Genomic DNA, 12,213 nt, shown 5'->3' on the forward strand with positions numbered 1-12,213 from the left:
TGCGCTCACGGGTGGAGTCCTCCAGCTGTCACAGCAAACCACCTGAGTGACTGAACTGAGCAACGCGATCAGCGCTGCCGTCACTCATGTGTTTGCTGTCACAGCTCGAGTCCTCCACCGCTGATAGAGCAACTCTCTTCAGTGCGGTACGATTTAGACGTGCCCACTGGCAGATGTGATTGGTTGCAGTCAGACAGCTGTCACTCAGCATGGGGGCTCGTCTGTCTGCAACCAATTACAGACGGGGGAGGAGTCAATATGTATGAGCGGGTCGGGAAGATGAGAGGCGCGGAAGCAATGTGACAGTCGGCGTGTATGTACTGCTTGGGGAGAAAGAGGGAGGGAGGGAAAGAGAGACCGAGACCCCGACATGGGCACCGACACTGACACGGGCACGGACATGACACACGGACACTGGCGTGTCAAAATGACTCCAGCATTGATTTTGGCATTCTGGAAATAAGTAGATGAGCTGCGTTTTTGTTGACAAAAATGCAGGTAAAACGCATGCCAAATGCACCAATTTGATAGCATGCATTTTTCCTTGAGTTTTTGATGCCCTCATTGATTTCAATGGGTGACAAATGTTGACAAAAAGGCAAGAAAGAATGAACATGCTGCATCTTTTTTGTCTCAAACTTTTGACAAAAAAACCGCTGACAAATAAACTGCAATGTGCGCATAGCAAATCTGACTTCTCATAGACTTTGCTGGTTAGTCAGATGTCAAAGTTCTGACAACAAAACTACACCAAAAAACGCGGCAAAAACGCAACAAAAAACGCAGCGTGCGCATGTAGCCTAAAACTCAAAACGGCAGAAGGATCATGAGGCCCTGCATTCATGGTCTGTATTCATACTGAAAATCAAGATCAAGCGAGCTTTTGCCCTTCTGCTCCATGGGAGGTTTCTGGCCTCCCTGAGCTCGCCTTAGGACACCTGCATTACGGATTGACAGGTGTACCGCCCAAGTAAAACTCCCCTCCTGCCACTGTCCCCAGAGCAGGCCGCGCCCCCGCCCCAGACTGTGGCGTGGGTGGTCAGGGAAGGGGGACGTGCACTTGGAGCCAGAAGTGAGAGCCCCTTGAGACTTGCCTCACTGGGTAAGTGAAAAAACGATAAGACTAGAAAACTGCTTATGGACAGCCAAAAACGATCCAATATTCCTGATCGGCCTTTTACTCATTGATATGCCATGGGTCAAAACAAACAAGCATTTGTTTTGCCGGTGAAGCATTGTGTTCGTGTACTGTGTAATGTTGCGGTGTGTGTGTGTGTGTGTGTGTGTAACCTGAAGTCATGGTAGATGTGCAGCTGTGTATACAGTGTGAGAGCCACAGACCCAGACTATGTACCAGGTTTTATTATACAAATAAAAAGCTTATAAATTTTTCTTACCAGGATCAAAATTATCTCCAAAGATCCTCTTGGCAGGTATTTTCAAGTTTATTGCTGGAAATTGTTTTCGAAGCTGAGGGAGTAATACAAGATAATCAAGACAGCTATATAGATAAGCTTGGTGCTATATTTAGATATGTGCCATTATTAGGTCATTACATTTAATCATCTGTTTACACAATTAAAAAAAAAACTTCTGCAAACCTAAAGGCCCCTTTACACACAAACTTTCTAGCGATCCGACCAGCGATCCCAACCTGGCCGGGATCGCTACAAAGTCTCTGGTGAGCTGTCAAACAGGCAAACCTGGCCAACGACGCAGCAGCGATCCGGACCTGCAGAACGACCTAGCTAGTCATTGGGGACGTTGTAAAGCAGCTTTTTGAAAGGGAAGTCGCTAACGAAGTCGCTGTAAAGTCCCCTTTACACACAGACTTTGCTGCACAGCGGGAAACAAAAGGACCAAAGAATGGCCCTGAACGATTTGTAGCGATCACAACTTCACAGCAGGGGCCAGGTCGCTGATGTGTTTCACACACTGCAATGTCGCTGGGGAGGTCGCTATAACGTCACAAAATCGGTGACGTTACAGCGATGTCATTTGCGATGTTGCAGTGTGTAAAGGGGCCTTAAGACATGAGATCACAGACCTGATTCTATGTACAGGATAAGTTCCATAAAAGACTATAATGTGATATTACAAGAGAGTATATAAAGGGTGACGCATGGAAGAGGAGTACGAAACATCACTAAGGCTGGAAAACACATTTGTGCGTGTAAAATCGGTCCAAGTTGCATGATAAAAAGTCGGACGATTTCAGTTCACTTTATGATCAGTGCGCAATGCAACTGCACTGCGATCCTGGGATTTTTCTCATGATTGCAGTGCGTGTGCAATGCGTGTTTGATGCGTATGCAGTAGCGTAGCTAGCGGGGGGGCAGAGGGTGCCGCCGCCCCGGGCCCTGTGCTCAGAGGGGGCCCACCCGGAGCTGCAATACCATTAACTATATCGGCGTGCACAGCGCGCAGATATAGTTAACCTCTGCGGCAGTGCGGAGGAGACATGATCTCCCTGCGCTGCTGCTGATGACAGCGCACACGCAGGACACAAAGTCCCGGCGTGGTGACGTCATCGCTCAGCGCCGGGCAGGGGGGGGGGGGAGGCAATTGCCCCCCAGGCTGCTCTCCCAGCTATTGTTGAGGGCCGGCTGCGGGCCGCCTGCTGCATAATGTCATTATAACACACATGGCCGCGCAGAGTGAATTGCGCGCGGCCGTGTCTCTTGTACTAAGATGTGGCCGTCCACACTGACAGGCGCAGACAGTGCTGACCGCCACATAGTACAAGAGACCCGGCTGCTGGCATGCACAGTGCGCGGCCACGTGCGTTATAATGACGTCATGAAGCGCGCGCTGCCTCCATCCAGTGTTGTGGCTGCATCCCAGTGATTAGAAGCTGACTGGGTAGTGGGCATAAAAATTGAATATGTCTGGCTCACTGTGTATATAGCAGGTGCTCAGAAAAAAATAAGAGTCAATTCAATAGAAATAGCTCTGGCACACTATAGTGATCAATAATGTAAGAAAAGAACTCTTGGAATGCTGAAAATTCTTTATTTGTGCAAAAGGATAATTCATCCAACGTTTCGACCTTGTTTTCAGGTCTTTATCGAGGATAAAGTTTATCTAAGATCATAAAGGGTTACAAAACCATATAAACACGTAATTAGTACATAGTACAACATAACCGTACAATATATTGCTACTTAAAAGTACAATGGGTCAAATGACCATAATGCACATACAAAAAAATTTTTTCAAAGCCATAGTGAAAACATTTGTACTGAGGAGAGAAAATTTACACGTAACCTGTCTGGAGAAACATTCTGGATCAAAACAAAAAAAAAATAGTCAAGCAGGTAAATACACACCTATAAGGATAACAGGATGATATGTGTTCAATTGTATAGCGTCATTGCCATTAAGGTACAAATGGAAAACTTGCAATCCTATATAGTTGAAACATGCAGGCGCTTGGAAAATCACCAGATCAATCCTTAGCAACAACTCATATACAATGAGGACAAAGAGAAACAGAGTCTTTAAATTCGCTATAGTAATGAGCCCATACAAGCAAAGTGATGTGAATATTAAATATTTTATTATATTGAGGTGCCGTTGGGTACAAAAATACATAAATACATAAAGACCAAGGGAGCGGTGCTGAAGGGGAAAGAACCCCACGTGTCCCAGAGAGGAAAGAGGAAAGTTCCTCAGCAGAAATCTTTAATCTTTAGAAGGTTACTGAGGGGTGGCTGATAACAGAGAGTAAGGCTGCAGCACAATGGTGGGAATGAGTATACAGAATGTCCAGTTATTACCCCAAATGCAAGCAGCACCACTCACCTCCTCAAATCAATACAGATCACTGCACCGCCGGGATAACCACGTGGGGACCAACGTCTCAACACGTGTTTCGCGTGTAGCTTCGTCGGGAGACGGATAAAAAAGTGTGCAGGAGCTGACAAGGCTTAATGTCTGGAATTTTGGCTGATCCCACTCTGCAGGGGGAGGGATACTTTACTTATGATAATCTATCGGCTGTTTTTTGATGTCACCTTGTTGTCAGTGTGGCGGGTATACTTGCGGGGATATGGGGTGAGTTTCTGTTTTTGTTTTTTGTTTTTGTTCTTCTCTTTGCGGGTGGCATGGAGAGATCCCGATCTACTTTGGTTGTGAGTGGTGGTTCTGTGTGCGATGGGGGGTTGATGGATGGGGAGGGGGGTGGGACTTGGAGACGCGTCACGGGGTGTGCCTGTTGCCTGGACACCGCTGCGGCAGCGTCCTTAACAGCGGGGCCGGAACAACAATATTGACGTCACAGGAAGTTTTCTTCCGTCCGGCCCCTACTGTGGACGCTGAACGTGGGCGGATTTCCGGGCTTCAGGGCTTCCCGTGACGCGCTCAGGGTGGGTGCATGTGATGCACCCTGGGTGTCTACTTAAGGTCAGCTCCTGCACACTTTTTTATCCGTCTCCCGATGAAGCTACACGCGAAACACGTGTTGAGACGTTGGTCCCCACGTGGTTATCCCGGCGGTGCAGTGATCTGTATTGATTTGAGGAGGTGAGTGGTGCTGCTTGCATTTGGGGTAATAACTGGACATTCTGTATACTCATTCCCACCATTGTGCTGCAGCCTTACTCTCTGTTATCAGCCACCCCTCAGTAACCTTCTAAAGATTAAAGATTTCTGCTGAGGAACTTTCCTCTTTCCTCTCTGGGACACGTGGGGTTCTTTCCCCTTCAGCACCGCTCCCTTGGTCTTTATGTATTTATGTATTTATGTATTTTTGTACCCAACGGCACCTCAATATAATAAAATATTTAATATTCACATCACTTTGCTTGTATGGGCTCATTACTATAGCGAATTTAAAGACTCTGTTTCTCTTTGTCCTCAATCCTATATAGTGAAGGAAATGAACACATATCATATCAAAGAACACAGGAACATGGGTGTGAGAAAAACCTCAATGTTTATACTTTGTTCTTTATAATGGTGTGAACATGTATATGTCTCAGTACCTTATGCACTTGAGAATTCTAGTGAGTAGATGATGAAAGCCTATTCCAGAACTGGAATCGGTAAATAATTGTAGGTGAAATCTAAATGAAAAGATGGTACAAGTGTTATCATGACATGTGGGCTATAGCACAATAGACCGTGTGACAAAGAAAAAGAGAGAAGAGGAAGAAAATGGAACTACCTGTAACATTACGTGATAGTCACTGGTAAGTATCGCTTGACAATTCAGGTGAAAAAGGATTACTTTATTAAAGGGTTCTCAGTCGCCTCAGGATCATGAAATACTAAGGTAAATGATATGAGAATGAGTAAGAAGCACCACTAAAGGAAATATGAGATGCAGGACATATATCTATAAACCCCTGAACTACATGATAGAGATAAAAAGAAGAAAAAAAGGAAGAAAAGAAAAACAAGAAAGAAGAAAAAAAGAAGAAAAACACATAGAATACAGAAAGAGAATGGGTACAACTACCTGAGTTACTGCAGGAAGGCCCCTGGTTGGTATTGTGAGGGTTAGTGGAATTCCTTCACTGAAGGGTTCTCAGTTGCCTCAGGTTCGTGAAAAATGCTATAGACAAATAATGCCCGGAGAAAGGGGTTCATGTATAGCGGATAATGGTAATACAAGGTACATGTGTCACATGTAATAGTATATATGTATATATTGTACCAAGCACTATACCAGAAATAGAAAGTAGAAAATAAGGGATACCTGTATTGCTATATGGTGGCCACTACTAGAATATGCTATGAAGGTTTAAATGGAATAGTGTGACTCCTTCGCTGAAGGATTCTTAGTTGCCTCAGGATTACAAAAATGCTATAGACAAAAAATGCCAAGATTAGAGGTGTTCATACACAATAGGATAACGCCAGTATAAGGTACATATAGTGTGTAAAGTATTCTAACGATATTACCTTTGTGTAGCCTAAGGAACTGACCATTAAGGCACTGGAGACATGAATAGGGGAACAAATTGTTCCAATAGGGCTCTATAGAGAACCCTGTAGAGAGCATATCATTAGTAATGGTATAGCAAATACATAGGTTGATTGCTATGGTATAAGCCAGATCACATACCTGGTATATACTGGTGGGAAACAAGGAGCAGACAGAGCGCTGTATAAGGAATCTAAGGGAAGGCATAAGGAAAAGTGGATGATTGTCTGCTGGATATCAGACATGGACAGGGGTGAACGGATACACATACCTTTCAGTGGTGATACAGGGTATAGGCCCCAGGGAGGAGTGCGTCCTACTGCTGTGGTGGCATATTTTATACTAAAAGGCAGAGCGTTCACCGTCGCCGTGGAACGCAGTGTGAGGCCGGTGGAGCGCACGCCGCGCATGCGCAGTGTCATCGGTGCACCGCGCATGCGCGGGGGGCGCAACACAAGCCGGTGATGCAATTGGTGGAGAGTGCTGTGATTGGAGGACGCATATAGAGGGGCGTGTATCCATGTTAGGGTGAGATAATCAGATGAGCTGGACTGTGGACTGTATACAGCGAGGGCGCTGCGCCTGGCTATTGGCACAACGCCCAAGCCGGGCACAGAACACAGGCCAGTGTGCATGAAGGTAAATGGCTAGAAAGCCCAAGTGAGGCCAGCGGATACCATATACTTTAGGTGAACCGGATAAGGTGCCACAGGATAATCCTATATAGTGCATGTGACATATAGTTGATGAATAGCCAGAGTTGGTGCTGATTGGTGCAGGGATCAGGTGGAGGAAAGTGCCTAAAATGAAAAAGAAAGATAATTAGAGTAGGGTTACTTATAGAGTCATAATTATGTTTCTATTCGTCTTTATACTGGAGTTTTACAATCTCATATATTAGAGGAACTGAGATACCTGAATGAAGAAAAGTTAAATGACACAGTCTGACCTGAGAATCACCAGAAATAACAATTCTCAAACAAAACATTATGTAATCATGTAAGAAGACACAAAAAAACCTATAAAAAGAGGAAAATGGGTCATACATAAAGGAATATTACAGGCACATATCGTGTTCTCTGTTGAGACCTCTAGGCTCCAATGTGTTAAGGGTAAAGATCCAATAGGATTCTCTTTCCTTAAGGGTACGTACTCGATTCCCTCCCCTTCTCGGAGGAGGAACATGTTCAAGTACCTGATACTTCAGTTGGGCAATTGTATGACCATGTGTGATGAAGTGATACGGGATGGGTAATAGGGTTTGCTTGCACCTTATTGTGGACTTATGTTTGCTTATGCGGTCCCGGATATGCTGGGTGGTCTCCCCAACATATCAGAGACCGCACGGGCATTTGATCAAATAGACAACAAAAGAGGACTCACAAGTGAAAAATCCATGTATCGGAAAAACACGGCCTGACAAAGGATGGGTGAAAGTGTCCCCCCGTGGTGAGATTGTTACATTGTACACAATGATGACACGAGAAATTACCTCTTTTTGGAGTGCCTAAAAAGGTTTGCCTCTGTATAATCTTGTCAGAACCAATATCCGCTCTAACTAGATTATCGCGAAGATTATATGGTCTCTTATTGCAAAACAGAGGGGGTGTGTCAGGTTTCCGGGATTTCCAGTTCTCTTTTGAAAGAGCTTGCCCTCGGTTAACATGGAGTTTACTGTTCTGTTGCCCTACTTCCTGTCCAGCTGCTTAAAAGGCCGCCTCTAAGCCTAGTCCAGTGCCTGAGTATACTGCTTGCTGTGTGCTCCTGCTTGGCTGCTCCTATTTCCTGATTGCCATTTGGATCCTCCTGAAAGACTACCGACACCGACTCTGGACTTTACCCGGTTTCATCAAGCTGTGCCCGGACTCCGTCTGCCGTCTTTGGTCAGCACTTCTGCCCGGTTCCTTCCGGTTCGTAACCACTCTGGACTATCATCCCGTACGGACACTTCTGGACTTTACCACTTGCCTCTTGTGTCCCGGCTGCTGCGCATTTAGGCCTTCCGGGGTGATTGCCAGACAGTCCCTGTATAGGGGTTCGCTCTTGGTGGTCTCCCTGGGGGAGTCCGGTGCGTGGCCCCGGGAATTCCCTTCGCTCCGATTCGGGAAGGTATTTCGTGTGTTATTGTTTTACTGTGTTTGTTCCGTTTGTGTACCTATCGCGGTTACATATTATAAACATCTCTGTACCAAGAACTCGTCTCTGGTTGTCATTGCCCTAACGCTATCGAAATCCTCAGAACATACAATAGTATTACATTATACTCAGGCCATAAAAAGGATTTCGCTGGGGCAATGACTGAGACACGAGTAGATCAGCTCTTTTCCATGATCAACTCCTTGCAGCAGGAGATGGAGGCGGTACAAAATAAACTTAGAGATGTGGAGGCACAGCTGGGCCATGATCACCAGGTACTGGGTCCGGCTATTCAGGATTTGCAAGTCAGAGTGGAGGCTCAGGAAGCCGTCCCCACTACGTCCGTATCAGCTGCCGGTATGCCTAGGTTACCCCCATTTCGTTTCAATGGTGATCGTAGTCAGTTTCGTGGTTTTGTCAACCAATGTAATACTATTGTATGTTCTGAGGATTTCGATAGCGTTAGGGCAATGACAACCAGAGACGAGTTCTTGGTACAGAGATGTTTATAATATGTAACCACGATAAGGTACACAAACGAGAACAAACACAGTAAAACAATAACACACGAAATACCTTCCCGAATCGGAGCGAAGGGAATTCCCGGGGCCACGCACCGGACCTCCCCCAGGGAGACCACCAAGAGCGAACCCTTATACAGGGACTGTCTGGCAATCACCCCGGAAGGCCTAAATGCGCAGCAGCCGGGACACAAGGGGCAAGTGGTAAAGTCCAGAAGTGTCCGTACGGGATGATAGTCCAGAGTGGTTACGAACCGGAAGGAACCGGGCAGAAGTGCTGACCAAAGACGGCAGACCGGAGTCCGGGCACAGCTTGATGAAACCGGGTAAAGTCCCAGAGTCGGTGTCGGTAGTCTTTCAGGAGGATCCAAATGGCAATCAGGAAATAGGAGCAGCCAAGCAGGAGCACACAGCAAGCAGTATACTCAGGCACTGGACTAGGCTTAGAGGCGGCCTTTTAAGCAGCTGGACAGGAAGTAGGGCAAACAGAACAGTAAACTCCATGTTAACCGAGGGCAAGCTCTTTCAAAAGAGAACTGGAAATCCGGAAACCTGACAGGTGATTTGAACTCACTCACTTCAGGGTAGGCCCTGCTCAAAAGTGGCCAGTGTCTACATATGATGCTCCTGATTAAGGGAGAAAAAGGATGATAAGTATTAATGCATGGGACCCGTAGGGACATTTTTAATTAATGGTAGGTTTCTGGGAAGATCTCTTATCTGCAATTTGAACTGGATATCCCCTTTGGAGGAACTTATTACACATTTCTGAGGATCTTATACCGCGTTGTATAGGGTCCGATACAATGCGTTCCACACGTTTATGTTGGGAGATGGGGAGTCCTTGTTTCGTGTGACGAGGATGGCAGCTTGTGTAATGTAGAAGGCTATTACGGTCGGTGGGTTTAACATATAAATCTGTACTCAAGGTGCCAGCAGATAGTATCACCATAGTGTCAAGAAAGTTGATTTCATGATGGTCATGATGGATCGTGAAAGTAAGGCCCTGTCTGAATGAGTTGAGGTCAGTGAAAAATTGGGGATAGGGTCGCAAAGTCACCCCCGCAAATCATAAGATGTCATCAATGCTATCTTTTCCAGGTTACAGAATGTTCTAACCATAATGGGTGATTATAGATGTAGGTCTCTTCAAAATGCGCCATATAGATATTAGCGTAGGGGGGGCGCTAAATTTGAGCCCATTGCGGTCCCCCGTTTCTGTACATAAAATTGGTCTTGGAACAAAAAGAAGTTGTTCTCAAGAACAATTCGGAGAAGATCCAAGCAAAATTTATTCTGTACTGGAGAGTGAGAACTGTGTGTAGTCAAGAACCAGTCGACGGCCTGTATGCCTTCCTGATGTTGGATACTAGTATACAGACTATTGACGTCAAAGGACTACAAGAAGGCACCCAGGTGTTAATACCCCAATATGTTGTAATTGTGTTAGAAAATCAGAGGTGTATTTGATCTCAGGTATGAGGGGAGTAAGAATTCGTTCAACCGTGATGGCAAGTGGAGATAAAACGGATTCTGTAGAGGCTACAATAGGGCGTCCGGGGGGTTGGTTCATGTTTTTATGAACCTTCGGTAGTGTATAAAAAACCGGTATGGGTGTCAAGGGTGTGCCTTGATGAGAAACTCCGCCAATTTCTGGTCTATGGTGTTATTGGTAAGATAAAGGTCAATAGTGTGCTATTGTTCCAAGACCAATTTTACGTACAGAAACGGGGGACCGCAATGGGCTCAAATTTAGCGCCCCCCTACGCTAATATCTATATGGCGCATTTTGAAGAGACCTACATCTATAATCACCCATTATGGTTAGAACATTCTGTAACCTGGAAAAGATACATTGATGACATCTTTATGATTTGGCGGGGTGACTTTGCGACCCTATCCCAATTTTTCACTGACCTCAACTCATTCAGACAGGGCCTTACTTTCACGATCCATCATGAAATCAACTTTCTTGACACTATGGTGATACTATCTGCTGGCACCTTGAGTACAGATTTATATGTTAAACCCACCGACCGTAATAGCCTTCTACATTACACAAGCTGCCATCCTCGTCACACGAAACAAGGACTCCCCATCTCCCAACATAAACGTGTGGAACGCATTGTATCGGACCCTATACAACGCGGTATAAGATCCTCAGAAATGTGTAATAAGTTCCTCCAAAGGGGATATCCAGTTCAAATTGCAGATAAGAGATCTTCCCAGAAACCTACCATTAATAAAAATGTCCCACGGGTCCCATGCATTAATACTTATCATCCTTTTTCTCCCTTAATCAGGAGCATCATATGTAGACACTGGCCACTTTTGAGCAGGGCCTACCCTGAAGTGAATGAGTTCAAATCACCCCCTCTGTTTTGCAATTAAGGCCCCGTCACACTAAGCAACATCGCTAGCAACATCGCTGGTAACGAACAACTTTTGTGACGTTGCTAGCGATGTTGCTGTGTGTGACATCCAGCAACAACCTGGCCCCTGCTGTGAGGTCGTTGGTTGTTGCTGAATGTCCTGGGCCATTTTTTAGTTGTTGCTGTCCTGCTGTGAAGCACAGATCGCTGTGTGTGACAGCGAGACAGCAACAACTAATGTGCAGTGAGCAGGGAGCCGGCTTCTGCGGAGGCTGGTATCCAATGTAAACATCGGGTAACCAAGAAGCCCTGTCCTTGGTTACCCGATATTTACCTATGATACCAGCCTCCGCCTCTCTCACTGTCAGTGCCGGCTCCTGCTCTGAGCACATTTAGCTGCAGCACACATCAGGTAATTAACCCGATGTGTGCTGTAACTAGGAGAGCAAGGAGCCAGCACTAAGCATTGTGCGCTGCTCCCTGCTCTGTGCACATTTAGCTGCAGCACACATCAGGTTAATTAACCTGATGTGTGCTGTAACTAGGAGACTGGGGGCTGGTCACTGGTTGCTGGTGAGCTCACCAGCAACTCGTGTAGCCACGCTCCAGCGATCCCTGCCAGGTCAGGTTGCTGGTGGGATCGCTGGAGCGTCGCAGTGTGACATCTCACCAGCAACCTCCTAGCAACTTACCAGCGATCCCTATCGTTGTTGGGATCGCTGGTAAGTTGCTTAGTGTGACTGGACCTTAAGAGACCATATAATCTTCGCGATAATCTAGTTAGAGCGGATATTGGTTCTGACAAGATTATACAGAGGCAAACCTTTTTAGGCACTCCAAAAAGAGGTAATTTCCCGTGTCATCATTGTGTACAATGTAACAATCTCACCAGGGGGGACACTTTCACCCATCCTTTGTCAGGCCGTGTTTTTCCGATACATGGATTTTTCACTTGTGAGTCCTCTTTTGTTGTCTATTTGATCAAATGCCCGTGCGGTCTCGGATATGTTGGGGAGACCACCCAGCATATCCGGGACCGCATAAGCAAACATAAGTCCACAATAAGGTGCAAGCAAACCCTTTTACCCATCCCGTATCACTTCATCACACATGGTCATACAATTGCCCAACTGAAGTATCAGGTACTTGAACATGTTCCTCCTCCGAGAAGGGGAGGGAATCGAGTACGTACCCTTAAGGAAAGGGAATCCTATTGGATCTTTACCCTTAACACATTGGAGCCTAGAGGTCTCAA

General features: G+C 45.9%; 1 protein-coding gene across 2 annotated transcripts in view; it reads right to left on the reverse strand.

Annotated features, from left to right (window-relative positions):
* The window catches only part of SGK3 (serum/glucocorticoid regulated kinase family member 3), a 150,338-nt gene that overhangs the window by 86,244 nt on the left and 51,881 nt on the right, over positions 1-12,213 (reverse strand). For both annotated transcript variants that reach the window (XM_075353214.1, XM_075353213.1), the window contains exon 4: positions 1,398-1,470. In XM_075353214.1, the coding sequence (XP_075209329.1) occupies positions 1,398-1,470 (73 nt within the window). The remainder of the gene's footprint in view (positions 1-1,397; positions 1,471-12,213) is intronic.

Source organism: Anomaloglossus baeobatrachus, chromosome 6 (assembly GCF_048569485.1).
Source record: "Anomaloglossus baeobatrachus isolate aAnoBae1 chromosome 6, aAnoBae1.hap1, whole genome shotgun sequence".
NCBI classification, from domain to species: Eukaryota; Metazoa; Chordata; class Amphibia; order Anura; family Aromobatidae; genus Anomaloglossus; species Anomaloglossus baeobatrachus.